Genomic DNA, 26,449 nt, shown 5'->3' with positions numbered 1-26,449 from the left:
TGGACTTGGGGGGAATCGAACCCCTGACCTCTCGCATGCGAAGCGAGCGCTCTACCACTGAGCTACAAGCCCAAGTTGATGTATGGTGGCAAATAGTCATGCTTGTCGTACAATCCAAACCATCTACTAGGCAGCACTATTTCTGCGTGCAAGATGCAACACTCGAGGCAGCAAGTCCTTCTTGGCTGCATTGCCAATTGGCGCTTGAAGAGGGGCGGAACATGTCTTCCTCCAGTCCAGCCTTAAGGGGCGAAGCGCCAGTCTTGGCGTTTCTGACGGTCTTAATCCAATCTCGCTCCGCGGCCGCCAATTCCTCTTGCTCCCATGACCCTGGAGACCCTCAGGACTGCTGTGGGCTGCTTGGCACAGACCATAGAGCATTGGCACAAATCCACTTCATGCACCCCTATGGCTGATCTGTTCAGTCGGTGTCGCATAAACCGACTTTTTCCCAGCCGCCACGATCACAATGCAAGCGCCCCCAAAGCAGTTCGAGACTAGGCGTGTGGTGTTACCTATCTATTCTGGGACCTCCAACGTGTAACCTCCCCACGCGCCAACCCTGCCATTGAGGATGACTGAACCTCCTCTTTCCGTCACATCGACTGCCGACTATTGATTGCTGTCGACTATTACCCTGTCCCTGGGCCCAATGGCAACCGGGAGGGTGGAACCACCCCCCAGCGACAACTGCAGGGCCAAGAGAAACCAGTTTGATTTCTCCTCTCGGCAGGGCTGACTTGGGCAAATGCCAATCCCTTCTGCCTAGGCTGTCCGGACTCGTTTGAATTATAATAATAAGCGGGCTAACTGCCCTTTGCCCATACCCCGGCTCAGTCCCAGCTTTTTTCCTGTTGTCGGTGCTCACATCCCCCCCCCCCCCCCCATAAAACCCACCATGTCATACTACGGTCAACAACAACAGCCACCTCCACCACAGGGATAGTACGTTAGCAGAGGAGTAGCCGAGTCTACTAGACGAATTTGTTACTAATGAGATCTTTCTAGTTACCCACCTCCCGGTGGTCAATACCCACCTCCCCAGCAAATGCAGTATGCTCCCCCACAAGAGCAGTCGCAGTCCAAGGACCGTGGGTGTCTCACCACCTGGTATGTGCTGACCTGGACCCGAGCGGACCTGACTTTGGCTAACGGCTCTCAGTCTTCTGACCATGTGCTGTTGTTTTCTCTGCGAGGAGGCCTGCGAGTGCTGCTTCGAGATCGTGGAATGCTTATGTTGTGGATGCTAGTCGCGGTGCTGTACTATACCTTTGTTTGAGATTGCTCCTGCTTCTGCTCGTTATGTGTTCGGCCTGGTGGATGCATCAGCCACGTCTATACTTCTCGTCTGTTTGTAGTGGTAGCTTACTAGATGAATTAGTGTCTTTTCTCGCATCGTTACCCAATGCGTCACTCACATAGCCAAGGCATCTCATGATCGAGATCAGCGTGGTCGTCAGGCTTGATCTGACACCTCTGCCTTTATACTCTTTCGCTTCCCACAATGTATCCCCCAGAGCCTGATCAGCATCAGAGGCATTTCTCCGGGCTGAACTATTAGGTTCAAGAGAAGAGCACGTCGAGATCTCGCTTCTTCTCGAGTTGAAACAGCCATTCTTCACCCAGGCTTCATCTGCTGGCTTGCGTCTTTCTTTCCGTTGCTCTGATTCTCGTCATAATCCTCTCACTCGAACCTTACATACAGCTTGGTTCCAGACACCTGCTCTCTCCTCTTGCTCTTCCCTCCAGCAATATTGATATCGTGATCCACCATCTCCTCTCACAAGCCTAAAGTTCCTCTCAGCGCACCACCACCTCCGTGTCGACGATTCGCCTCCCTCAACAATCACATTCTTTGGTAATCTCGCATATCAAAATGGCAGGCAAGCGGCCCCCCTCAACAACCAGCCCATCCAGAGCCCCGAAACGAGCCACCCCAGACAAACCCGCCAACGACCCCAACGACAAACTCCCCACCAGCTCTCTCCCCGTCGGTCCGATCTGCCTCCTCCCCCACCAAGCCCACATAACCCTAAACGAATTCCTCACCTGGCGCACCTCCCCCCTACCACCAGCAATCCCCGCCTTCGACGACATCTCCCCCCAACGCATCCGCGTCGGCCTAAGTCGCGACCTGCCCCCGCACCGACTCGACGTCCACTACCTGACCAGCCAAGCCTACGAGCCCGTCTACCTGGCGCCCAACACCCGGTCTAGCACCTACACCCTCCTCCAGTCCGGCGGCGAGGCCCTGCCCACAGACGACGTCGTCCTTTACCTGCCCTTCACCGACCCCCGGACCTGCCTCTTCGTCGCCCGCAACTCCCTGCGCGACTACCGGACCAAACTCACCGCCGCGGCGGACGCCTACCACGCGCGGCTACGGGCCTGGCGCGCCCAGCGCCGACAGTGGGAGGCGGCGCTGCTGGTCGCGCTGGGGCGGCGCACGCCCGAGGAGACAGCCGCGCTGATCCGCAGCGAGGCGGCCAAGGATCGGTACCGTCCGTGGTTCGTGGGGATGGTGGCCCCCGCGGACGGCGGGTACGAGTTCACGAGCCCGGTTGCGCTGTGCGATGGGCCGGTGGTGGCGTCGGCGGTGCGCGCCCGGCTCGATCATGTCGCGCGCACGATCAGTGCGTTGACGGACCGCTTGCGCCTCCTTGCGGAGGCCGGGCGGTACTTTGTCGTCGATGAGTTCGCGGAGGAGTACGAGCTGCGTCCCGAGAATGCGGCGCTTGATCACGCGGCGTTCGCGGACTGGGCCGTGGAGCGGTCGATGCATTGGCTGTGGGCTGTGCGAGAGGGCGTGGTTCCTGAGATGGAGGGGTTGGTCAGGGATTTAGGCTCTGAGAGGGAGGAGAAGGAGGAGGAGGATTTTGATGATGAACCGTGGCGTCCTGGGAGGGCTGGGTTGTTTATGGGGACGGGTCAGGAGCAGCCGTGGGGTGAACCGGCGTATTGCTTCCAGGTGGAGGTCCAGCGCGCCGGGCGACCGATCAATGCTTTGTTCGACGAGGAGATGCGGGACTTGCTTTACTGCGTGGAGGAGTGGTATTTTACGGCGTTGGATGAGAGGGAGCGGGCGATTGTGCAGGGGATGGAGTTGCGCTTCTGGCCGATGCCGGCGGAGCTCTATCGCAATGTGGGCGAGGCGTTGGGGCTTGGAAATCCGTTTGGGGAGTGATTTGGTCTGGTTATAAATCTGGTGTTTACGTATCTACATCTGCCTTCGACGAATTGGAACAGCAAAATAACAACAAACCAAAAAAGAAAGTGGCGCTGCCCGGAATCGAACCGGGGCTGGCACGGCCACAACGTGACGTCATACCACTAGACCACAGCACCTGTTGTTGTGATATCGCCATCAACTTTGAGGTACATATCCCTAAATATATAAATGTAGTCAGCTCCCAACAGCAGTCATCAACCCCAGGACAGAAACATAATTTACCAGCACATGATTACCCTCTACCCTTCTTCGCTGTCTCTAAATTCAGTCACTGCTTCTTAAAGAATTGGGCCGGTGCACAGGAAGTGTCCACTCCCGTAGGAAAATCTTCTCGTCTGTTTTGGCCAACAGTGGTCAAACCCCGGGGGGTCTATTTATATATCTGTGTTGCCGTAGGGGCGTTACTCTCTAATTGTCTAGCACTCACACGCGTTCTACCCCAAGAGTAAGTAATTGAAAACAGGTAATATGCAACCACTATTCGAATTTCGTATCATACATGACACAGCGCTACTCGCATAAATTATCGGAGGTCAACTCCGAGATGCGCCAGGTGCAGTGTGAACCCCGCGGGTCCGACCTCTCTTTTCCCCACACCAAACAGCCGTCCATTCATCTACATTCCATATCCAGTCCTCAAATCTACTGCCTCAAACACGTCTGCCGCCACAAAGCCCAACACCTGGCACTCTCTAGAATATTCTCCGTCGACCCCATTACCGCCTCAAAGTCCTCCCCCCCCTCTCCCCCGTCCCCCGGCCCATCCACCTCCCCATTCCCCACATCCACCAAGCTCTTAACCCCGAACCGCTCCGCCGGGAAATACTGATGCACCACCTCCGGCACGACAGACAGACACTCCAGCCTCCCCGCACGACACTGATGCATAACCGCGATATCGAACGCCTCATCCCCACCGCCCCCGACAAGCTCGAGCACCTTCCGCGCCCCGTCGCGGGACAGCGCGTACGCGAACGAGCACACCGGGTTATACGACCGATACACCGCCCGTCGTCGGTCGGGCAACCGCGCGATATACTCCCTCGCCCAGCCGGAGTACTGCGCGTGCGGAATGGCGGTGGGGTCGTCGAAGACCACGGTCTCGATGCTGTCCTCCCAGTACTCGCCGCAGTGGCCGAGCCAGAGGAGGTCCCAGGCCCGGCCGTAGGGCGCGTTGTCGTTGTCCTCGGTGGGTGAGACGTGGGTGAGGTTGCGGACCGCGGCGGCGATCCGCGGAGTCTGGGCGCGCAGGGCCCGGTCCCAGTCGACGTCGTCTTCGAGGATTAGGGCGGTGTCCAGACGGGATTGGTGGATGTGTTTGATGAGGTCGAGGTGCGCGAGCCAGGCTTTGCTGGCGCCTTGGGTTGGGTGCTGCGTGCTGTCGCCTAGGGCTTGGAATGCGGTGACTAGGGCGGCGGGGATGGGGGGCTGGGGTGGGAGGGCGATTTCTAGTCCGGTCAGGTTGGCGGCGGCGAGGAGGCCTCGTGTTCGCCAGGAGGGGCCGGCGGAGAGGGCGAAGATCGCTTGGAACTGGTCTGAGGTTAACATCCACTGGTCTTGTGTATCGGAGAAGGAAGGCTTACACCCAATGTCGAGTTGGCTGCGTCGCTGACTGGTGAAACATCAGACGAGGGTGAAGCTGAGTGTTCTAGCTTTCTAGAGGGCGCGATCGGGGAATATCGATACAAGGTGACTATGATCAAGAGAATGCAGCCTGCTGCGGTAAGGAAGAGGCATTGTCGTGGTGCCAGAAGCATATTGAGAAGATGGAGAATATTTAATTAGCTTATCATGTCTCCTAGGAAAGAGAGATTCGAGGGTTGAGTCTTTATCAGGGCAACTGGTCGAGCTATGGGCGGCAACAGCTCATGCGAAGGAAGCTTATAGGCGCGATAACGACACTGACCGGCCTTACGTCCGTCAAATTGTCGTCCAGGGCCAAGATGGCGGCGCAGCTTATCTGCATGGTTAGGGCTCGATGCAGCCAGTGATAGACGGAGCTTTAGCGCTAACCTCGTCTACCCCGGTCGAACCATCCCGTCATCACGCATCCCAGGGGTCACATCGTGTCGGCTTGGCCTGTCTGCGGTGTATCCAAAGAGAAAACATGATGGGGTCCCCGAGATGTGCGAGTCAGACTTCTCTACGGAGTACCGCCTGTGCTAATAGCCCTTAGCCCAGCACACTATGTCTGTGATTCGTTCCAATGCAACTATCCCTGGGGAAGAGCTCAAAATAGCAACAGAGAAACGATGTGTTGGAATGGCGACACTTTTTACCCTACTAGCGATAGTAGCCATTGGTGAACCATCCCCTTGGGATCTCTCTAGCAATGATAAGCCCATTCTTGGGGTCAAGCGAGTTCCCCCGCCCTCACTGTCTGACTACTTTTGGATCCCTCTCTCACCCACCCTGTTACCTGGGCCGGGAGAAGCCAGCCACCAGACAACCGCAACGTCGTTCCGAGTGTACCACCACCCGATAGCAAAATGGTCAAATGCGTCTTCTATCTATGCATATACACCTCCATCATCGTTCATGCGAGAGCAGAGGCAGGGATCTTCTACAATCCTCCGACCGGCGGCCCCATCCACGACTACTCGGAGGACCCCGTCTACACCCTCGAACAGACTGTCCAGCTCCGATGGGCGACCAGCCTCGAATACCTGTCTCTGATGCTCTGGCAGAATGACAATTCCGACTACGAGTGGCTTCAAAGTATGCATCCTGACAGCCATGAGTCTCATATTCATTATGCAAGCCACTAACAACCGCAGCCAACCTCAGCGGTGTCACCAGCTACGACTGGGTGGTCAGCACCCAAAGGAACCTGAGCGACGGCGTAGTGTTCTTCTTCCAGATCCGCGATGCGACCGATCTGGAAGACTGGGACGGGGTGTTCGCCAGCCACTACTTCAATATCTCTGCGGGTACGACCACCACGGCAGCAATCGGAACCTCAACTACAACAACGGCGGTATCGACGTCTGCCACATCCATCCCCTCTGTGGCGTTGACTGCATCAGCTGCTGTCACCGCCACATCGGCATCGGCGGAGACCACCACCCCGGCAGCGACGACTTCGGGGTCGGGTAGAGGAGCAAAGATCGGAATCGGAGTGGGGGTGGGTTTGGGCTGTGCGCTGTTGCTGACGATCGGACTGGCCTGGTACTGGCTCTGGCGACGTAGGAAGGTAGCCAGACGAGGGGCGATGGCTCCGATGGATATGAGAAGCGAGACTGTGCCATCGTATGAGGTGCCGGCTTTCTCGAAGGATCCCAAATACTCGCGTGCATCGGTACCTGCGGAGATGGATGGCCGCGAAGAGGTCCCGCATGAGTTGCCATCATAAGAGACTCACTGCTCCTAGGCCCTGTCATAGGACCATATCGGTGATGATCGGTTAATGATAATATCTACTGGTGCATTAGCCCACCGTAATGAGAGACAAAGCCTGTGTCTCTCAGTATCTGCAAGGCCGCTTGGACCCTCCGTCAGTCGTGGACGTGGGGGTTGGTGTTTCGCCACAAGCCACAAGCTTGTTGCAACCGCGCGCGCATCCAGTGAGGGACAAGCAGATCCTTGCATGAGATGCACCGTCATCATCATCTGACCTGGCCAGACAAACAGACAAACAAGCTAGAAACCTTGAATATCCTGGCCATCTGGCATATGAAGGCTAAACCCAGAGCCCCCCCGTGCAACGTGGGGGCGAGAACCAGAGGCAAGATTGAAATCGAATGACGGGGGATCGACAGCGGGGAAATCGGCCCATTTTGCCTCGGTCTTTGCCTGGCTTCACATTAGTGTCCGACTCGATCTCTGCTGCAACAAACCGGCAAGGGCTCCTGTCGTACCACCAGCTCATCAGGTCCGTGGGGGTGGCACCTTGTTGAATGCACTAGCAATTCCCCCGCATTTGTCGGTGTTATATGGGGTAGCGATCTCTCCCCTCCCCACCCTTCCCCAGATTTCTCTCTCATCCATACTTCCATCCGACATCATGGACAATGACATTAAGCCTGCTGCTCTTCACATCGAGGGCTCTGACTCTGCATCTCCCGACTTTGACCCCGTTCCTCGTCCGCGCATCCCCCTGACCGAAGAGGATGGCCAGAGAATCAAACGCAAAACCGACTGGGCCATCCTGACCATCCTGGTCTGGGTGTATTTCCTGCAGATTCTGGATAAGACCGTCCTGGGATTTGGGGCCACCTACGGTATGACCGAGGACACGCACCTCACGGGCAACCAGTACTCGCTGATCGGGTCGATCGCTCCCATCGCCCAGCTGGCCTGGCAGCCATGTTCTTCCTGGCGTGAGTACAACGACCAAGGACTGGGGGAGTAATAGCTAACCACCCTAGTCATCGTCAAGGTCCGACCCCGGATCCTCATGCCCAGTCTGTGTCTCGGCTGGGGCATCGCTCAGACCTGCATGGCCGCCTGCCACAACTTCAGCCAACTCCTCGCGGCGCGATTCTTTCTTGGACTATTCGAGGCTGGCTGTCTACCGCTGTTCTCCATTCTTGTGGCTCGATGGTATCGTCGGGCTGAGCAGCCGATCCGCGTGGCGGCCTTTTACTCCACCAACGGCTGGGCAACCATCATCGCAGCTGCGCTGTCCTACGGATTGAGTCAGATCAAGTCCGATGCCTTGAAGGGATGGCAGATGTGAGTTCTCCTCCTGTATCCAGTGCATCCAAGTAGCAATGCTAATAACCTTTGACGGGCAGCATCTTCCTGTTCGTCGGCCTCCTCACCATCGTCACCAGCCCGATCATCTACTGGCGCCTCGACAACGACATCGAGACGGCCCGCTTCCTCACCGAGAGCGAGAAGGAACAAGCCGTCGAGCGACTGCGCGCCAATCAGACTGGCACGGGCACCCGGGAGTACAAGATGAGCCACCTGGTGGAAGCGGTGCTGGAGCCCAAGACCTACCTGTGGATCGGGCTGGCGCTGCTCCTCAACATCGGGGCCTCGGTGACCAACGTCTTCGGCCCGCTGATCCTGAAGGGCCTGGGGTTTGGGACAGACCATGTGACGCTGCTGAACATGCCCTTCGGCGCGGTGCAGGTGATCATCATCCTGCTGGCGAGCTACCTGGCCCAGAAGGCGAGCATGAAGGGGGTCATCCTGGCGGCGTTGGTGCTGCCCGTGGTCGCCGGGCTGGCGATGCTGTATGCGCTGCCCCGGGATAGCAGTGCCAACGGGGCGCTCATGGCGGGCTTCTACCTGCTGGCGTTCTTGTTCGGGGGCAATCCCTTGATCGTGGCGTGGATTGTCTCCAACACCGGTGGCACGACGAAGCAGAGTGTCTGCATGAGTTTGTTCAATGCCGCGACCTCGTCGGGCAACATCATCGGGCCCTTGCTGTTTGATGCCAAGGATGCTCCGACCTACCGGCCGGGGTTGAAGGCGTGCTTGGGCATCTTTGTGGCGTTGGTGGGGGTCACGCTGATGCAGTGGGCGAATCTGGTGGTGCTGAACCGCATGCAGGAGAAACGGCGCGTGAAGAATGGCAAGCCGGCCAAGCTGCAGGATCTGTCGATGCGGAGCGGCGCACAGAGCGAGGGCGATGGCGCGCCAGCGACGACGGAGGAGACCGGGCAGCAGGGGCTGATGGACTTGACGGACCGCGAGAATGACGAATTCATTTATGTATACTAGCATGATCACCTTTATGATACACACTGTGCCTTTCCAGCAATCAAGACACCCCCAACAAACAATATACCGTCCCCCAAGCTCAAGCATACCCCACCGGCCTCTCAAACTTGACAAAATCAACCACCCCCGCATTAGCGAGGGACATGCCCTCCCTCCCCGTAACCCCGGGTTCCTCGCCCAGCATATTCTGCGGAAACCCCAACTCCAACGGCTTGACCCCCTCTAAAAACCGGATCTGCTCCTCGGACAACCTCACCTCCAACGCCTGAATATTATCCCTGAGATGCTCGACCTTCCGCCCGCCGACCACGGGAAACACATTCGGATGTTTGGCCAGCACATACGCCAACGCGACGGCGGTCACCGACTCGATCCCCACCTCGGCCGCCACCTTGCCCAGCGCCTCGCTCATCCGCACCTCATCCTCGCTCTGCTCGCCGCTCCCCATCATGCTGCGCAGCCCCTCCCCATTCTCCCTCCGCGCGGCCATGGCCTGGGGCGACTGGAACTTGCCCCCGCCGAGCACATCCCACGGCGCGACGGCCATCCCGAACCGGCGCGCCATGGGGATCACCTCGCGCTCCAAGTCGCGGTGCAGCACGTTCCACCGCCCCTGGTAGATGCTGAACTGCGTCTTGCCCTGCAGGCGCGCGTACGTGTTGGCCGCGCTGACCACCCAGGCCGGCGCGTTGCAGATCCCCAGGTACAGCACCTTGCCCTGCTGCACCAGCATGTGCAGGCTGTCCATCACCTCCTCGATGGAGGTGGTGCTGTCCCACCAGTGCACGTACAGGATGTCCAGGTAGCTGGTCTGCAGCTTGGCCAGCGAGTCGTGCACGCTCAGGTGCAGGCTGCGCCGGTGGTTGCCGGCGAAGTTGATCTTCGGGTAGGAGGGGTGGTAGCTGCTCTCCGTGGTGTTTTGTGGGCCGGAGGAGGAGGAGGAGGAGGAGGAGGAGGAGGCGGGGGTAGGCGCAGGGTTGGGCGGCTTGTACAGCCCCGTGTACTTGGTCGCTACCACCAGGTGGTCGCGCACCCCGCGCAGGGCCATCCACTCCCCGATCCACCGCTCCGACTCCTCGTTCTGGTAGTTGTTCGCCGTGTCGATGAAGTTGCCCCCGGCCGCGAGGTAGGCGTCTAGCAGCGCGAAGCTGGCTTCTTTGGTCATTGAGCCCAGTCCGCCGGACCAGGCGGTGCCGATGGACATCGCGCCGAGTTGGAAGGGCGAGACCCGGATGCCGGCGGTCGAGGAGAGCGTGCGGTACCGGCCTAGGGCGGTGGGGGGAGGGGGCGCGGGGGCGAACATGTCCATTTTGTTGGTGTCGGTGTTTGTTTGTGATGAAAGGGTGGTGGTGTGTTGTGTGGGAGGATTGATTGGGATATAGATGGATGGTTGTGGGGGTGGTGGTGGTGAGAAGGAAGGGGGAGTTAGGGTTGGGCGGTTGGGTGAGAGAGGAAAAAGAACAAGAGACAGGCTGGGGACATGCGCCTTCTTATACCCTCCCTTCTCCTGCTTAGCCCTGATCGGCGAGATTCAACGCTACCCATCGATGGCTCGGCTGGTTTATGCGAGAGTAGTTGAACTGGCACCTTGATCGAGGTTCATGCTCCACCTGCTGCTCAAGTCTAGTCTGATTATGTAGTGGGACTATTGACGAAGGACGATAGATGAACAAGCAAATCAAATTGGATGCTAGCCTAGTCAGATACCAATCACCCAATACTCCAGACATTACGCTATTATACAAAACACTAAGTACTACAGCCTCAGCTAGTCCATCCTATAGGACTGTCATTTTAAGCTAGTCCATTAACCATCCCCTTGACATTCTCCCACACATTGCCCGACCGCTGGAACACCTTCTCCGCCATGTACCGCATTTTCTTGCCCGTGGGACTAGCAATAAAGCCCGCGTCCACCAAGAACTGCACATTCCGGCGAACGGTAGCCTTGACATGCTGGCGCTGCGAGGGAGTCACCACACTCGCATCGGGCAGCACATCCCCGCCGCCGAGCCGGCCGTCAATCGCCTCGAAGACCTGCATCACCGGCCACAGCGGATGGCCCGTGGCGTCGCGCTGGATCGCCTGCTGCAGGGTGTCGAGGTAGGTGGCATGGTCGACGGCGCGGAGCGGGTACTGGAGCTCGTGGTGGAAGATGTCCCAGAACTCGCGCTCGGTGATGCCGTCGGTCATGAAGGTGACGGTGCGCATGGCGTCGGCGGGGCAGAAGGCCTGGTGGATGGTCTCCTCGGCGACGCGGGTGCTGCTCGTGACGAACATCCAGGAGGACTCGCCGACGTCGCGGCTGTAGCAGCGCGCGTCCACCACCGCCGACGCCAGCCGCCACACGAAGTCGTCCGTGTTGGCCACGCCCTCCTCCGGCGTGCCCAGGATCAGTCCCGGCTTGACGATCGCGAACTGGCTCGCGTACCGCGCCGCGAACTGCTTCACCAGCAGCTCCGACAGGTACTTGGTCTGCGCGTACCCGTTCGCGTGCGCCACCTCCGCCGCGATCTCCCGGTCGTCCTCGTCCGGGTGCCACCGGTGACCCCCGGAGACGTAGACCAGCCGCGGCCGCGCCGGCGAGCTGACCGCCGCCTTGATCAGCTCCGCCGTCGAGTCCACGTTGGCCGCGCGCAGCACCTCCGTCCCCGCGTTCCAGTTCACCGCCGCCCCCGCGTGGATGATCGCGTGCACCAGTCCGCCCTCGTTGGGGCTCTCGCCGGTGAGCGAGGCCCATTGCTTGGCCTTCAGGCCTAGTCGTGGCTGCGCCAGGTTGCCCGCCCACACGTCCAGCTTGGTCAGGTAGTAGTCCGACCACCACTGCGCGCGCACCGCCGCGTCCTTGACGCGGATGAACGCCTCGGAGGGCGTCGCGGCGCGCACGTGCGCGATGACGCGTCCGACGTCCGGGCGATCGCACAGCTGGCGCAGGATCTGCGTGCCCAGGAAGCCCGTGACGCCGGTCACGAAGACGGTCTTCTTGACGGGGCTGCGCGTGATGATCGACTTCATGAGCGCGGTGGCTTCCTTCATGGCATCAAAAGTGGAGGCCGGGGATACGGTGGCCGGGGCGGTGCCGGCGAGCTCGGCGTCGAGGAGGGCGGCCAGCGAGCGCACGGTCATCTGCCCGTCCAGGATGCGCGAGACGTCGACCTTGACGCCGTAGGTCTGCTTGATGAAGCTGGCCAGGCTGATGACCTGCACCGAGTCGATGCCCATCGAGGCGATGTTGAAGTCGTGGCCCTGGAGCGGCATGCTGCTGCTGCTGCTGCTGTCGTCGCGGCTGACTAGGCTAGCGATCTTGCTGCTGATCGCCAGCGCCTTGCCCTCGTCCGGCCGCAGCGTGGACACGGTGGGCTCGTTGCGTTTCAGCCCCATCGTCGGCGCGAAGTCCGCCGGCAGCTGCGCAAGCCACGTGTCCACCGCCTTGCGGTCGATCTTCGTCGATGACGAGCTGGGGATCTTCTCAACCACGATCCAGATCACGGGCACCATGTGCGCGGGCAGCGTCTCGCTCATGGACTGGGAGAGCGCAGGCAGATCGAAGCCGGCCTCCTGGAGGGTGACCGGGGCGACCGGGGCTAGCTTGTCACCGCTGGTGGCGGTCAGCTCGAGCGTGGCGATGAGCTTGTTGGCGTAGATCCCCTTCTTGGGGTACGAGACGATCGCCTGCGAGACCGCGGCCGGCAGGCAGAGGTGGTACTCGATCTCACCGAGCTCGACGCGCTGCCCGCGGATCTTGACCTGCGTGTCCTTGCGGCCGATGAACTGCAGCGACCCGTCCGCGCTGTACTTGACGAGATCGCCCGTCTTGTACAGCCGATCGCAGCGCGACCAGGGCAGCCAGGCGGGCCGCGGAATGAACGCTGCGGCGGTCTTCTCCGCGTTCCTGAGGTAGTGGCGCGCCAGCGTGTGGCCCTCGACCAGCAGCTCGCCGATGCAGCCCACGGGGACCAGCTTGTTGTGGTCGTCGCGGTCGGTCACCCAGCAGGCGCCGCCGACGGCGGTGCCGATGTCGTTGGGCGCGGTGCCGGGCACGACGCGGCGGTTGGACGAGCTGCAGACGCAGCACTCGCTGGGGCCGTAGCCGTTGACGAGGCGGACATAGGGGGTCCAGGTGGCCACGTGGGTGGCGGTCATGGCCTCGCCGGCCAGACACAGGGTCTCCAGGGTGGGTACGGTGGCCGGGTCGATCGTGCTGACGAAGGAGGGGGTCAGCACCGCCCAGTCAACGTTCATGCGCGTCATGGCCTCGGCGATGTTGCCGCGGCGCTCGGCCTCCGAGGGCACGCACACGCAGCCGCCCTGCACCAGCGTCGACAGGATCTCCAGCACGCTCGCATCGAACGTGTACGACGCAAATTGCAGCACGCGGCGCCCCATCTGCAGCCCTTCCTTGTGGGCGAGCGCCCCCGTGCAGAAGGCGCGGTGCTCCACCACCGACCCCTTGGGCGTGCCCGTGCTGCCCGAGGTGAAGATCACGTACGCGGCGTTGGACGGCGCCACGGGCGTCTGCGACATCTGGGGCATCGACGCCTGGGCCATCCCCGGCCCGACGGCGATCGCCTTCTCGACGAGCCCCGGGCACCGGCCCAGCTGCTCCTCCGAGCACAGCATCACATGCGCGTTGACCTCCCGGACGACCAGCTGCATGCGGCTGGACGGCTGCGACGCGTCCATAGGCACGAACGCGCCGCCCGCTTTCATGGTCGCCAGCATGGCGACGATCGTCCACATGGACTTCTCGAAGCACAGCGGCACGAACACCTCGGGCCCGACCCCGGCGTTCATGAGGTGGGCGGCGAGCTTCGAGGAGATGTTGTCGAGCTCGGCGTAGGTGAGGTTGCCATCCCACGCGCACACGGCCGGGGCGGTCGGATTCACCATGGTGTTCTGGGCGATGAGGTTGTGGACGCAATCCTCGGTGGCTTCGGGGATTGTGCGGTTCCACTGCAGGAGATCGCTCATGTCGCGCGGGCTGATCGGCTCCAGGTCGGCAAGGGTGCGGCCGGCGGGCTCCTGCGCCAGCTGCTGCAGGACATGCTCGAGTTGCTGCACGATGCGCTCCACCTGGCCGCGGGGCAGGACCGCGTTGTCGAAGTGGACGTGCACCAGGACCCCCTCGTCGGCGGAGAGGCTGCACTCCAGCGTGAGGGCTACGGTGCTGAAGCTCGCGCGCGGAGCGGAGAAGGGCTGGATCAGGCTGGCCTCGGGCACCGAGCTGGCCGGCTGGATGACAAGCAGAGTCTGGAAGCTACAAGCTGAGGGAGCGTTATCGCAGGCCCGGGCAATGTTCTGCAGGCCGTAGTTCTGGTAAGGGGTCATTTCCACCGAGTGAGCATGGGCGGCCTTCAGGTAGTCATTGACGGATTGCTGGGGCTCCAGGTGCGCCTTGATGGGCACCGTGGCGATGACCGGTCCGACTACGTCTTCAACACCACGCACAGATGCATTGCGTCCGCTGACGGTGCAGCCAAAGACCGTGTCGGGGGAATCACAGTAGCGGGCCTGGAGGAGGGTCCAAGCCGCACGAATCAAAGTTGCGGTGGTGAAGTCAGAGGGAGCATTGCGGTGGACCTTGAGGTTGTGAATGAGCGACTCGTTGGCGAGAGGCTGATACGTAGCCGAGGGGAGGGTGGGAAACGCGATCAGATCGCCTTCAGCCAGATCGTTACGCCAGTATGTCTCCGTCGCCTCGTCCTTGTTCTTCTCTACCACGTGCTGGACGAAATCCCGGAACTGCGGACGCGCGGGGGGCACACTGCCCTGCAGAGCGTCCAGGAGGTCATTGAACAGCATCTCCAGGGAGAGCCCATCGTAGATGGCGTGGTGGATGGTCAGGACGAAATAAGTCTTATCTGTGGCAGACTCGACGATAGCGTGTCTTGTGAGAGCATCGCCCATATGCATGGGGATCGCCTCGTCAGCCTGGAGGTATTCCTCCAAGTCGCTACCGTGACCCCATTGGATGCGGTCACGACAGACCATCTGGACAGTGCCGTAGCGGTCCGTCTCCACCATCCTCGTACGCAGCACGTCATTGTTCGCGACGACAATCTCCCACAGCTCCTTGAAGCGGTCGACGCTCAGGTTCGCCGGCAACTCAAGCGTGTGGCGGGCGATGTAGGATCCGGAGATCTTGGCCGAGAGAGCCATCAAACCAGTCTGCAGCGGTGTGCAAGGATACGCATCTTGGATGAGCTCTGCATCCTTGAACCCACTGGCAACCTGAATCTCCGAGCGGATGCTCTCCTCGTCGTCGCCGAGAAGCTCGAAGGGCCGTGCAGGGGGAAGCTCAGTCGAGGGGCGACCCGGAACCATCACCTTGGCCATGTCGCGCAGCACGAGATTGTCCATGATGTCGCTTACCTGGAGCTGGTAGCCCTCGGCGCGGCATCGCCGCACCAGGTTCATCGCCTCGATGGAGTCGCCACCCAGATGGAAGAAGTTGTCCTCCACACCGATCTCCTCGGGCGAGCAATGCAAGATCTCGGACCACAGTTGCTGGAGCTGCTTCTCATCCGCAGTGGAAGGCATGGTGCGTGTGGACTTTGCCGCGCCTCCAGCGAGGGCTGCCAGCTCCGACAAGGACAGACCGGTGCCGAAGGTCGTGATCATGCGTCGGTCCGTCTTACCCGAGGCTGTCAGGGGCATGTACGCGAGCGGGATGAACGCAGAGGGGATCATGTACGGCGGAAGCCTCTGTACAAGCTCGCTATTCATCTGCGAGGCGATGCACGAAATATCGGCATGGTCCGTAGGCGTAGCATGAAATGGGTGCTGGAACTCCGGCCCGAAGCCACTCTGGCTGGAGATGAAGGCGACCAGCATGGCCTTGCCCTGTGGGTGCACCATCGACACCGCCGTCTTGACCTGGTTGTTGATGGCGCGCATGTGCGCCTCGATCTCGGTCAGCTCGACTCTCTGGCCACGGATCTTGACCTGCAAGTCCTTCCGGCCGATCAGATGAATCCTGCCGTCGTCACCATAGCGAGCGAGATCGCCTGTCTTGTAGAACTGACGGGTGATGCCCGGTTGCTGTGCCCACTTGGGATCCTTGATGTAGACTGCTTGGGTGCGCTCGGGGTCGGCCAGGTAGCCGCGCGCCAGGGTAGGGCCCTCCATAATCAACTCTCCAGCTGCTCCGATTGGGACCAGTCGGTCATGGTCGTTCGCATCGACGATCCACGAGAGGGCGCCGACAGCTCGGCCGATGCAGCTGCGCGGTGTATCCGTGACCATGGGTCCGATCATACACACCGAGCACTCGCTGGCACCGTAGATATTGATCAAGCGAGCGACGGCAGCCCAACGGTCAATAATGTCCTGGGCGACTGCTTCACCAGCCAGGATGAGGGTCTTCAAGGTAGGAGCATCCTCTGTCTTGAGAGACCGGGCGAAACTAGGGGTGAAGATTGCCCAATTTGCATCCATGGAGCGGAGGGCGGGACGGATATCGGTATGACGGTCGTGGTCAGATGGGATGCACAGACATCCACCGAAGATGAGGGTGGTGAAGATCTCGAAAGTGCTGATGATGAAGGTATAGGCACCAAACTGCAAGGCACGTGTGTCCTCGTTGATGTTCATGGCAGGACCATGGTGGAGGGCGCTCGAGGCCACAGACGCATGCTCATGGACAACACCTTTGGGTTTGCCGGTACTTCCAGACGTGAACATGACAAAGGAAATGTCGTGAGGCCGCGATCGTGACTCGAACTCGACATCCGAGCTCGTCTCAATGCTCTCGATCAGAGCGGCGTCTACTGTGATGACCTGCGGGGCGATACCGGCCAAGAGCGCCTGGTTGGCCTCGGAGGTTATGACCGTCGTGGCCTTTACGCTTTCGACGATCGTCTCAATACGCTGACGTGGATGGCGGGGGTCTAGAGGCACCCAGGCAGCACCGACCTTCCACAAGGCGATCATAGTGATGATGGTCCAGCGGGACTTTTCAAAACAGACTGGAACCAACTGGCCCCGACGCACACCGACTGACTCCAAATAGCTTGCTACACGGCATGCGGTCTGGTTGAACTGGGCGTACGTCATCTGGCCATCCCATGAGAAGATGGCTGGGCTATTGGGGTTGCGCTGTGCGGCCTCTTCAATCAACCGGTCAACGCACGCGGCACTCCCCTTCGGAAGGATGCGGTTCCACGCTCCAATCTGAAGCGTGTCCAACTCACTGGGGTGGCAGAGAGTGGACACCGGCTTGAAGGGATCAGAGCAAACATTATGTAGGATATCGGCGAGGGTATTAGCGATATATTCGGCCTGGGCTTGCGAGACCATAGGTTTGTGGTATATTAAGTCTAGGGTGGATAAAGAGGGATCGATTCGTAGGACGTAGTCAAACTAGCGAGAGATAGTTAGCAACCGAACAGAACTATATCCCAAGGAAGAGAACACACAGTTCTGCCGCCAACAATCTCATTCTCAGAGATTTCAGCCTTGGAGGTAGAGTCCCGCAGCCAGATTGCGGTATTACACGGCTTTGGGTCGAGACTGGCGTGAACCTGCAAGGTCTCTGGAAAAGACAGCAGCAGGTCTGCGCTGTGCAGTCCTTCTTTCAGGGTCTGCTGTGGAATTGAGAGGATTGATACGTCTGACTCCAGCCGTATCCGGCACAGAGCCGCGTCTGTCACTTGTTGCTTCGAGTTGGAGGGCTGGAGGCCGATGCCCCCGTATGTAATGTCATCGGAGCCAGAATACGAGCGCAGCATGGCAGCCCATGCTGCTTGGACGAGATCCAAGGGAGACACATCGTGCTCCTGAGAGCATGCTTGCATCAGGGATACATTGAGGTCGACGTCTAGTTTCCCTACGGGAGTCTTGGTCTGACGTTTCGAAAAAAGACCCGTGGGGAGGTGTGAAGGGGTCACGTCCGTGACCAGCTCGCTCCAACGCTGACGGAGCCGGTCAGCATCATCCAGGATGATGGACGGCATTTTGTGTTCAAAGAGGAGAGATTAGACAAAAAAGAAAAGAGTGTCAAGAGCAAGAGCCAGGAGGAAGGGGATAAGTTTGGCTGGCTAGAGGGTGAGGGAGAAAGAAACAAAACGCAAGCAGCAAACGCGACGCGCAAGAAATCGAGAATGAAAATCGGAGGATAACGTGGGGAACTGAGAAGATGATCAGGAACAGGGAGAAAAGAGAGCGACGCGGCCAACAGTGCTATTATGTGTAGCAGGGTTTGGGGCTCCGTCACCTGCATCTACGACAACTCTCGTCCACGACCTGTTACAGACTCTATCATATTCCCTTTGAGGAAATCCCATGGGAGGAGCCCGAAGCGAAGCAGCTGCGCTGGACCTGACCCAGTAAGCTGGAAAAGCAGGACCCCGAGGTGAACTCCAGTTCATCATCCTCGATCCAACCGGCAGCCTCGAGCATTAGGACTAGTCTACATGTAGAATGAAGGGCGATGAACCCTCGATCGGAAAGTGTGGGTATAGCAATCTAGTGCAGGATGTTTGACAACATGGTGATGCCGCGAAAAAGGTCGACGGGGGGTCTCCGAGTGCAAGAGCCCAGTTGGGTTGGGTTGTATCGATGCGGTGGATGTTCGATCATCCTGACGTGGGCTGTGGACCGTGGACGGTGGGGTCTGCGTGCTCTGCCATTCCGTCCTGATCAGATTCAGATGTTCCTGACCCATCCAGAGGCAATTTGTGTTGATCAGCAATGGGAATAGAGACCCAGTCAGTCGGCTCAACCCGTGTGTTTTCCGTGTGTGTATTTGTATTTGTGTTCCTCGCGTGGAGCAGCACGAACCACAACAAACAAATCGAGGTGTTTCAGCTCATAGATCGCAAGTGAAACGATGGCATGGTGATTCCATGGGTTCTGATTGCATGCTGCCGGAAGCCGCGTGGAGTTATCCATGGATATGACCAGGAGGGGATTTGTGAAGGTGAAGATTCAGCATTTCCGGAATCTCGCTTATCGGAGCGCGGCTGCACGGGCGATCTTGCATTCTTCGGGCTTAGCGCCGGCGGGTCGGGCGGGTTCAGCGGTAATTTCACGCTGTATTATGCGTATTGCTTCGCGTATGAAACAAGATCTCGGTATGTAATGTCTGATACTGCGTTACCAACCATCCAAGGCAATATCAACCATCCCTCGAGATCTTCTTCCCTCCACTCTGCCGAATCCACTGCAACCCACCACCATCACGCCTATTTCCAACACGGAAAATGAAGAGCTCAAGACCTACCCACTCCGGGAGTGCATCCCCGACGATCATCGGAGCACGTCCCGACGCTTCCTGATTCCTCCCACCCTGCGAGAAAAACAACCAAGACTCAAACTTTTCGCTCCCTGCATTTTGAATCTGACTTTGATCGACCATCCCAGACTCCCAGAGCTGTGGACCATTTTAGCTATTCTCCGTGCGAGGCGGGCTGAAGGAGACACTACCGCAATACGTAATGGAGTCCGAGTATCCATCGCTCGGAGCTGTTCGTGCAGTGACGATTCGACGACGTAGCGGATGTGGACCAAGACAATCACGATAGAGTATTCCGATCAAACTTTTTTCTCTCTCTCTTCTGAGTCGCGGCAGAGAATACACTCTCAGGAGGTCTGACATTTACGAGCCGTGCTGACACGGCTGCCCAGGTTCGGTGAGACTGTAAGGTCGAGGAGAGGGGGAGAGGCGGGATAGCAGGGAAGTCGAGTCGGAGTGCTGAGCAGGGTATATAGCACATGGCGTTGTTCCAGACAGTTGTGAAGAAGGCCCAGTGACCTTTGTTCTTTTATTGTCCCATTGTCCCGGTGTTGTGTTGTTTACCTCTGCCTAGCGCTCGAATCTTAGTATTCCTTTCGTCTTTGCTTTCCATATCAAAATGCCTAGCCTCACGTCCACCCCAATTCTAGATGCCACCAACATCGACCTTCTGCGTAAGAAGCTCGCTGAAGATGTCCGAGGTTAGTAGCCTCCATCCTTCTCAATCATTCCTCCCTGCAAAACTGTACCCATCTCTGACCCTTCATTCCAGTGGAGAAATACACCCCCCTAGCCCCGCCCGAACTCGTGCAATACGACATCGGCCTGAGCGCGCAGTCCCTGCTGACGGTGCTGAACAGCCGCATCGAAGCGCGCAACATCATCCGGCAGGAGTCCGACCGGCTGCTCGTGCTCGTGGGGCCGTGCAGCATCCACGACCCGGAGAACGCGCTGGAGTACGCGGCGCGCCTCCGGGAGCTGGCCGCGGAGCTGCAGGAGGACCTGTGCGTGGTGATGCGGGCGTACCTGGAGAAGCCGCGCACGACGGTGGGGTGGAAGGGGCTGATCAACGACCCGGACGTCGACGACTCGTACAACATCAACAAGGGGGTCAAGGTCGCGCGGAAGCTGCTGGCCGACATCACCGACCAGGGGGTGCCCGTCGCCTGCGAGATGCTCGACACCATCTCCCCGCAGTACACGGCCGACCTCATCAGTGTCGGCGCCATCGGGGCCCGCACCACCGAGTCGCAGCTGCACCGCGAGCTGGCCTCCGGCCTGTCGTTCCCCGTCGGCTTCAAGAACGCCACCGATGGGTCCGTCGGCACCGCGGCTGACTCGCTGAAGTCGATGCGCGGGAAGCATCACTTCATGGGCACCACCAAGCAGGGCATCATCGCCATCACCAGCACCAGTGGGAATCCCGATGGGTTTGTCATCCTGCGTGGTGGGAGTCGCGGGACCAACTATGATGCCGAGAGCGTCAAGGCGACCAAGGCGATGCTGCAGAAGAAGGGTGAGCGGGAGGTCGTCATGGTGGATTGTTCCCATGGTATGTCTGATTGACTTGTTAACTCACGTCCTGTCAAATCTTGTCATAAAGCCATGACCCGGCTAATACACTCTCATAGGCAACTCCCAAAAAGACCACCGCAACCAGCCCAAGGTCTTGCGTACCATAGAGGAGCAACTCCGGCAGGGCGAGCGCGGCATCATCGGCGTGATGGTTGAGTCCAACATCAAGGAGGGCAACCAGAAGCCGGCTGCGCGTCTGGAAGGTTGTGAGAAGGGTGTCAGCATCACCGATGCTTGCATCGACTGGGAGACCACCGAGGCCTCACTGCGCTCGTTGGCTGATGCTGTGCGCGAGCGTCGGGCTCGCGTGGCGGCTGGGAAGCAGTGAACGAGTGTCTTGGCTTGGTATGTTTGGCGTATGGTGTCTTTTGTTCTTCAGTAGTAATATGTAATCAAGATAGTCCGAATGAAATTATTTGCCCGCAAGTTGACCTCGTGGTAGTATTGATGTGTCCATGCTGCAGGGAAATGGATGAGCCGGGTATATATCCATGTCAAGGAAGCAGTCGCCACATGAACTTTCTATCGGTGTTAACATCATGTCTGTCTTAAACCATGCGGCCTCGAGTTGCTTCTGGCCAAACCCGTTGCCTTGAATATCTTTGTATTGTGAAAGGCTTCATATTGAAGCTCAGGAAATCCGACGAACTGAAGCTAGTACGCACACAATAATCTGCAGCTGCTTATGTCGGCCGGTCATGCTCTCTCCGAATGAGCTTCAGTATCACACCCAGACAACAACCCAGCACCAGAACTTCGTCTCTCTTATATCATCAAATTACCACCTCACACAGCCACGAAACAAGATCTCAAGCATCGCATGCGTCATAGCCCAACCTCTACGTACAGTACATGGATCCTAATGTCTACGTGGATATATCCAAGCCAGATCTACAGTCACAGTGGATAGAGACGGGAAGAATGCAATCGTATGACATGCCCTATCCAACAGGGGACAACCTATTAACTACCATCCAAACCCACCGCAGCAACTCATGGCTCGGCAAGTCCTCGTCGGCAAGCCCCAATTCGTCCCCCGGTGCCCTGCTTGCCCCTCCGAGCGATCTCCAGCCACACGATAGCAAGTGGGAGGGAGGACAGAAGGACTCGGTCCCGACCGGCTTAGGGTCCACCCTTCGCTGAACCCTCGGGAATTCGTGGTGGCTCTCGGCCGGAGACTGACGATCGTCTAGCAGAGCCGGATCAGCGAGATGTTGTTGTTGACCTCGCCGTCATTGACAGGGTCCACGTCGCCATCGGAGGTCAACGGTTCGTCGTTGTCGCGCTGATCGGTTAGCTGTGAGTCGTGGACGCACATAGGCAGCACCATAGACGTGAGAAAAGTGGCCTCACCTTTTCTTTCTGGTCGCCGGAGTATGCGTTAATGCTGTTCGATGGGCCATAGGTGGGGTTTCCTTACACACTGGCCGGGTTAGTGGGATCTTCCTGTGGTGGGGGATACGTACAAACTATGTTGAGGGGATATGCACTCAGCATTAGCCATTCCTTGTCAGTATGACTTGGGACTTACGCTCTGCTGTTTGTGAGCGCGGATCTGATTCAAGCTCTCAACATTGGTTTGAACTTACCAGCTGATGATCAGGAGAGGCTTAGAGTTAGCATTTGCCAATGCCATAAGGTATGCGATTAGGGCACTCACAAGCTGCTTAATGTTAGTATATACCAATACATTGTGGGGAGAATCTTACGCTCTGCATTGTGATGAAAAAGTAAGATTGGGATAGTCAGCTGTTTGGTAGGACAAGAAAACTCACAACCTAAACATAGTTAGTGGGTGGTGAGATGGCACGGCGGAAAGTCAACTTACATTCTGTTTTCCGTATCAGTATCGATACTTTATCAGCCACTCGAATGAAGAGATTGAGAAGACTCACGTTCTGGGTACGTTAGCTTGGCATGGTTCTAGAATGGAGGGGCAAACTCACGTTCTGATGACAGGGAAAGATCCACGTCAGTGGAGGTCAACCATCATCGGGAAAGAGGATACATACCACCTGCTCGTGTCAGTCATGTCAAAGAGCAAGAACGGATTGAACCTACAGTCTACAAGCCAGCAAGTACCAAGCTCTCAGCAGCAGGATCTTAGGTCAAGTCGAGACAAGAGTACTCACGCCCTGTGCAGGTTAGCAAGCTCAAACAGTATCGAGAGGCACCAAAGAGCATACATTCTGATCCCGAGTTAGTTTCGAAGAATCAGTACAGTAGCAACAAGGGAGACTCACGTTCTATCCCAGCAATCAGTTTCACACTGCACAGTCAACAAAGCTATACAAGATCAAGAACAACATACAACCTAAGCAACCATTTAGCATCAACATTTCCCAAACCGGGAGGTGAACTTACAGGCTTGAGACGGGCAAATCATACCAGCGTCAGCACGCGCAATAGGATAATGTTACCACATCAGTGGAGCCAGATACATACATCCTGGGCGTCTTGTTAGTCCCTCCAACCCCCCGAGACACACCGAACCATGCACCAGGGTTGACTTACCACTTCACCATTCTATGCAGTAATGATGAGCAAAGAGTTAGTTTGAGCAGACCCATCCCGGTTCCAGGTTGACGCAGCCAGCGATCCTTACCTCTGTCAATTCTCTTCGGACAATGAGCGGGTGCGTCGGAAGCATGGGGGCAGCCATGCAGCCGACGAGGAGGGCAGCGGACCACAGTGCGAAGCGCATAATGATGGGTAATGAAGCAAGGATGATGGATAAGTGAAACCGGAAGAAAAGAGGGTATCAGTGGGAATGGAGCTCAAGAGTCAGTTGAAGTGTTCGAGTCAACAAATTAGAATAACAGGGTGTGGAAAAGAGGGGCAGGTGATGAGGCAAAGAGAAAGAGAGAGTGGAAGAGAGAGATCGAGAGAAAGAAAGGTCAAAGGAAGGAAGAAGCAGGTGGTGACGGTGACGGTAGGCGAACCGCCAGACAAGGGAATGTAAAGCCAAGAAAGACTTACTGGGGGCAGCTTTGGTCAATTCCTCTCCTGGATACTCTAGAGTGCAAGTCAAACGAACCGGTTTGCCGGTGCTCTTTCCCGGGCCCCACCTTTTAGTCTTCCAGTACCGACGATCAGCGGATCGATCGACAGGACCCAGCGGCATAAATCAGGATCGAGATGCGGGAACACGGAAGATAATGATACTCAGGCATTCCCCCCGAGTTCCACCCTCGTTCCATGGCCAGTCAGGGTCCTTGACATTGGCAGTCTTTGCTGTTTACCACTTAGGGCAAGACGCGGGCAGAGCCCTGACATCAGCGGCGGGGCTCCACCACAAGGTTGTTTCATCGCGAGATCTCCTATCCACGAACCAGTTACTTATTGTGTCGAGTGATGGACTGCGAGACTCTATACCATCCGTAACTGCGAAAATTAGATAGCAGGCTGAATAGTCCTTTGCGGTCGCGTTCCATCAACATTCAATCTCCCATCCGCAGTCCAGCCGCAAGAGATGCTATCATCCAGCCGCGAGTCAGTCGTCTCCACACTGGCCATACAGCCTATCCACCGGTTCGACGATCGATGGATCTCGGCCTCGAGGTGATCTTCCCCAGATACAGTAGGTGGGACCGATTTGATCAGGGTCAACGCAACCATGTTTCCTGAATCCTGATTGAAACAGGGTTCCAGCGGAGGACCCGCGAAAGAGCTGTGCAAGCTTGATGACTTGAAAAGTTTACTTGACATGGAAATACTGCCAGATTCAGGATGTAGCATATCAATATTAAGTTCGACCGCAGAAAGGCAGCATACGGCGGGAAACAGTAGACAAGGACCAGTACAGCATCAGGCATATAGATGCAGCGTGCCATATTTCCCTCGTTATAGATATCAACTCCAGAAGAGGAAACTCTAAATTTTTGGTCGTTCTCCATGCCGGAGATATATTTTCTTTTTCCCGTTTCCGTTTTTCTTCTTTTTCTTTTTCTTATGCTGATTCTCTCAGATTGCCGCCGATCCTCGCAGGCCAAAAGCGGGTCGGCAAAAATCGATCGGGTATCGATCGGTTCATCTCCAAGAAACCAATATTACATATCCATGATCTATAAACCACAAACTTAGCTATTTACATACATCAACAGAAGAGGCACCAGCCTCGGATATACAAAACGAACAGTAGACATCCCCCAACAGAACTACACCCACTGCGAGACCCGCAACCAAACCTCCCGCCCATGCCTGGCTACCAAATATGCCACCGCGACCCCGACCCCGTAGCACGTCATCTTCTGCAAGAACCTCGCAAAAGCACTCCGTACCACCGCCGCCGACTTCTTCTGAAAGATCGCCTTCTCGTTCGCGCGCGGGAACGGCGTGGCGGGGACATCCTTTCCCAAAAAGCCACACAGGGGCTCCCAGCCCTCGGCGGGGTTCCACTCGAGAAGACGATCGCGCGGCACGACGCTTCGGACGCGATCGTAATGCTCGCGAAACGCCTGCTTGCCATTGCGGGCGAAGTCGCCGGCGAACATCGCGTCAAACCCCAGGCGGCACATGCGGTTGCCCGCCCCAAACTTCTCGGGGTCGATCCACCCCAGCAGCGTCGCGAGGGGGCTGTAGGTCTGCGCCATGATGGTCTGCTGCATCGAGGCGAACCAGGCGTCGACGTCGCGTAGGGTCAGCACCACCTTCGCATCCGGGTAGGCGGCCACCAGCTCCTCCACGAAGACGGCGGCGGGGAAGTCCGTGACGGCCTCGACGTGGCCCAGGAGCTGGTCCCAGTCGGCGCGCGTGAAGGGGCGGTCGCCGTGGTACTTGCCGCGGAAGGCTTCGGTCCACAGCACCGCGTCCTTGGGGTTCTGCATGATCGAGGTCATGTGGTAGGTCTCGTAGCCGAGTTCCTGGAGGGCGAGCCATGTTGCTTTGGGGGGTTGTTAGTGTTGGTCGAGAGGGGATAGTGTCGCACGGGGATGCGAAAGCAACCGTGCAATTGCGCTGGAGGATGTGGCACACTTACACAGGGTTCCCGTGCGGCAGAGGCCCAGAACAAGGACCTGCATCGGCTTTACACGATGGCAGGTCCGTCGATCGATGTTGGTCTGCACCAGCACGCTTTCAGTATCCTTCATGATGACGGAAGTACAAGACAACAGTAAGAACAATAACCAAAGGAGTGACAATGATAAAACAACCGCGATAACACCTGTCACCGTCGATGAGTGCCAGCGTCGCACTACTTATCCTGACTGTCTATACGGATCATCTCTACAGACTCCATTTCTACGCTTGGCAGCTTCCCAAACCACACTGCACAGGGGATCATAATCTTGGATACCTCGCAAAACCCAGGATAGAGACCCTCAACGCAGAGTAGGATCCGAACACTGCCGGAGAAGGAAAATTCGTGTCGAGACACTAAATATCTAGAAAGTATTGAGTACCAGTGGTTGATTTGATAAGAGGGCTGGAAAGGAGTGCAGCGCAGGGTCCAGCATATTGTGGGTGCTATGCCGATCGTCGCTTGAGGATACGTATACATACGGAGTACAGGATATCCACGAGGTCCAGAAATAGCAGAACTGCGATTGACGATGAAGATTTTGGCGGAAGGGTTCGGAAGGGGATTTAGCCATGAGAAACAAAAAAAAGAAAGAGTGGAGCTTTCTTGCCGCAGCGGGTGAAGAATATCAATTTCCCGATCGGGGAAAAGCAGCCTGTCCCGAGTCCACGGTACTTCCCGATCTATGCCCGAGACTCTTCCATGGTGTCGGTCTGTT

The 26,449-nt window shown here is 57.8% G+C and overlaps 10 protein-coding genes and 2 non-coding genes across 12 annotated transcripts; 5 read left to right on the top strand and 7 right to left on the bottom strand.

The window, feature by feature from the left end:
* On the bottom strand, positions 1-72 carry BO72DRAFT_t255. The gene has a single exon. It is a non-coding gene; the product is annotated as a tRNA-Ala (tRNA).
* An 826-nt stretch (positions 73-898) lies between these two features.
* On the top strand, positions 899-1,279 carry BO72DRAFT_500315 (uncharacterized protein; the record flags this gene model as incomplete). The annotated part of the gene is made up of 2 exons (XM_040948895.1): positions 899-945; positions 1,009-1,279. The coding sequence occupies 2 exons, from the start codon at positions 899-901 to the stop codon at positions 1,277-1,279; spliced, it is 318 nt and encodes a 105-aa protein (XP_040797198.1).
* Positions 1,280-1,876: 597 nt separating this feature from the next.
* BO72DRAFT_500314 (uncharacterized protein) lies at positions 1,877-3,184 on the top strand (the record flags this gene model as incomplete). Its single annotated transcript, XM_040948894.1, has 1 exon — positions 1,877-3,184. One exon carries the CDS (start codon positions 1,877-1,879, stop codon positions 3,182-3,184), a length of 1,308 nt encoding a protein of 435 aa, XP_040797197.1.
* Positions 3,185-3,274: 90 nt separating this feature from the next.
* Positions 3,275-3,345, bottom strand: BO72DRAFT_t254. Its single transcript has one exon. It is a non-coding gene; the product is annotated as a tRNA-His (tRNA).
* Positions 3,346-3,684: 339 nt separating this feature from the next.
* Positions 3,685-5,045, bottom strand: BO72DRAFT_489208 (uncharacterized protein). Its single transcript, XM_040948076.1, has 2 exons — positions 4,813-5,045; positions 3,685-4,759 (listed from the first exon to the last, which is right to left on the bottom strand). Exons 1-2 carry the CDS (start codon positions 4,984-4,986, stop codon positions 3,872-3,874), a joined length of 1,062 nt encoding a protein of 353 aa, XP_040797196.1. The 5' UTR covers positions 4,987-5,045; the 3' UTR covers positions 3,685-3,871.
* A 290-nt stretch (positions 5,046-5,335) lies between these two features.
* BO72DRAFT_489207 (uncharacterized protein) lies at positions 5,336-6,658 on the top strand. The gene is made up of 2 exons (XM_040948075.1): positions 5,336-5,947; positions 6,007-6,658. Exons 1-2 carry the CDS (start codon positions 5,719-5,721, stop codon positions 6,579-6,581), a joined length of 804 nt encoding a protein of 267 aa, XP_040797195.1. The 5' UTR covers positions 5,336-5,718; the 3' UTR covers positions 6,582-6,658.
* A 574-nt stretch (positions 6,659-7,232) lies between these two features.
* Positions 7,233-8,902, top strand: BO72DRAFT_438077 (putative MFS transporter; the record flags this gene model as incomplete). Its single annotated transcript, XM_040943372.1, has 3 exons — positions 7,233-7,548; positions 7,597-7,903; positions 7,966-8,902. The coding sequence occupies 3 exons, from the start codon at positions 7,233-7,235 to the stop codon at positions 8,900-8,902; spliced, it is 1,560 nt and encodes a 519-aa protein (XP_040797194.1).
* Positions 8,903-8,958: 56 nt separating this feature from the next.
* Positions 8,959-10,211, bottom strand: BO72DRAFT_519251 (Aldo/keto reductase; the record flags this gene model as incomplete). The annotated part of the gene is made up of 2 exons (XM_040949691.1): positions 8,959-9,804; positions 9,895-10,211. The coding sequence occupies 2 exons, from the start codon at positions 10,209-10,211 to the stop codon at positions 8,982-8,984; spliced, it is 1,140 nt and encodes a 379-aa protein (XP_040797193.1). The 3' UTR covers positions 8,959-8,981.
* A 388-nt stretch (positions 10,212-10,599) lies between these two features.
* BO72DRAFT_519233 (uncharacterized protein) lies at positions 10,600-18,083 on the bottom strand. The gene is made up of 4 exons (XM_040949690.1): positions 17,320-18,083; positions 16,584-17,263; positions 12,704-16,307; positions 10,600-12,673 (listed from the first exon to the last, which is right to left on the bottom strand). Exons 1-4 carry the CDS (start codon positions 17,854-17,856, stop codon positions 10,697-10,699), a joined length of 6,798 nt encoding a protein of 2,265 aa, XP_040797192.1. The 5' UTR covers positions 17,857-18,083; the 3' UTR covers positions 10,600-10,696.
* Positions 18,084-19,755: 1,672 nt separating this feature from the next.
* Positions 19,756-21,039, top strand: BO72DRAFT_387742 (3-deoxy-7-phosphoheptulonate synthase; the record flags this gene model as incomplete). The annotated part of the gene is made up of 3 exons (XM_040941688.1): positions 19,756-19,837; positions 19,909-20,688; positions 20,768-21,039. 3 exons carry the CDS (start codon positions 19,756-19,758, stop codon positions 21,037-21,039), a joined length of 1,134 nt encoding a protein of 377 aa, XP_040797191.1.
* Positions 21,040-21,900: 861 nt separating this feature from the next.
* BO72DRAFT_500307 (uncharacterized protein) lies at positions 21,901-23,415 on the bottom strand (the record flags this gene model as incomplete). The annotated part of the gene is made up of 3 exons (XM_040948893.1): positions 21,901-21,996; positions 23,226-23,237; positions 23,317-23,415. 3 exons carry the CDS (start codon positions 23,413-23,415, stop codon positions 21,901-21,903), a joined length of 207 nt encoding a protein of 68 aa, XP_040797190.1.
* A 1,345-nt stretch (positions 23,416-24,760) lies between these two features.
* BO72DRAFT_519220 (sulfotransferase family protein) lies at positions 24,761-25,801 on the bottom strand (the record flags this gene model as incomplete). The annotated part of the gene is made up of 3 exons (XM_040949689.1): positions 24,761-24,775; positions 24,992-25,593; positions 25,690-25,801. 3 exons carry the CDS (start codon positions 25,799-25,801, stop codon positions 24,761-24,763), a joined length of 729 nt encoding a protein of 242 aa, XP_040797189.1.
* Positions 25,802-26,449: the final 648 nt, after the last annotated feature.

This window comes from Aspergillus fijiensis, assembly GCF_003184825.1.
Source record: "Aspergillus fijiensis CBS 313.89 unplaced genomic scaffold BO72scaffold_63, whole genome shotgun sequence".
NCBI lineage: Eukaryota > Fungi > Ascomycota > Eurotiomycetes > Eurotiales > Aspergillaceae > Aspergillus > Aspergillus fijiensis.
This window is presented reverse-complemented; position numbering and strand designations above follow the sequence as displayed.

Excerpts from the sequence above, each read along its gene's own strand:
- BO72DRAFT_489208 (XM_040948076.1), bottom strand. The coding sequence starts at position 4,986 with ATGCTTCTGGCACCACGACAATGCCTCTTCCTTACCGCAGCAGGCTGC. Across the intron at positions 4,760-4,812 it reads CAGCCAACTCGACATTGGGT|TTCCAAGCGATCTTCGCCCT; the intron begins GTAAGCCTTCCT and ends ACCTCAGACCAG.
- BO72DRAFT_489207 (XM_040948075.1), top strand. The coding sequence starts at position 5,719 with ATGGTCAAATGCGTCTTCTATCTATGCATATACACCTCCATCATCGTT. Across the intron at positions 5,948-6,006 it reads CGACTACGAGTGGCTTCAAA|CCAACCTCAGCGGTGTCACC; the intron begins GTATGCATCCTG and ends TAACAACCGCAG.
- BO72DRAFT_519233 (XM_040949690.1), bottom strand. The coding sequence starts at position 17,856 with ATGCCGTCCATCATCCTGGATGATGCTGACCGGCTCCGTCAGCGTTGG. Across the intron at positions 17,264-17,319 it reads AGATTGTTGGCGGCAGAACT|TTTGACTACGTCCTACGAAT; the intron begins GTGTGTTCTCTT and ends ATCTCTCGCTAG. Across the intron at positions 12,674-12,703 it reads TGTACAAGACGGGCGATCTC|TTCATCGGCCGCAAGGACAC; the intron begins GTCAAGTACAGC and ends GGGTCGCTGCAG.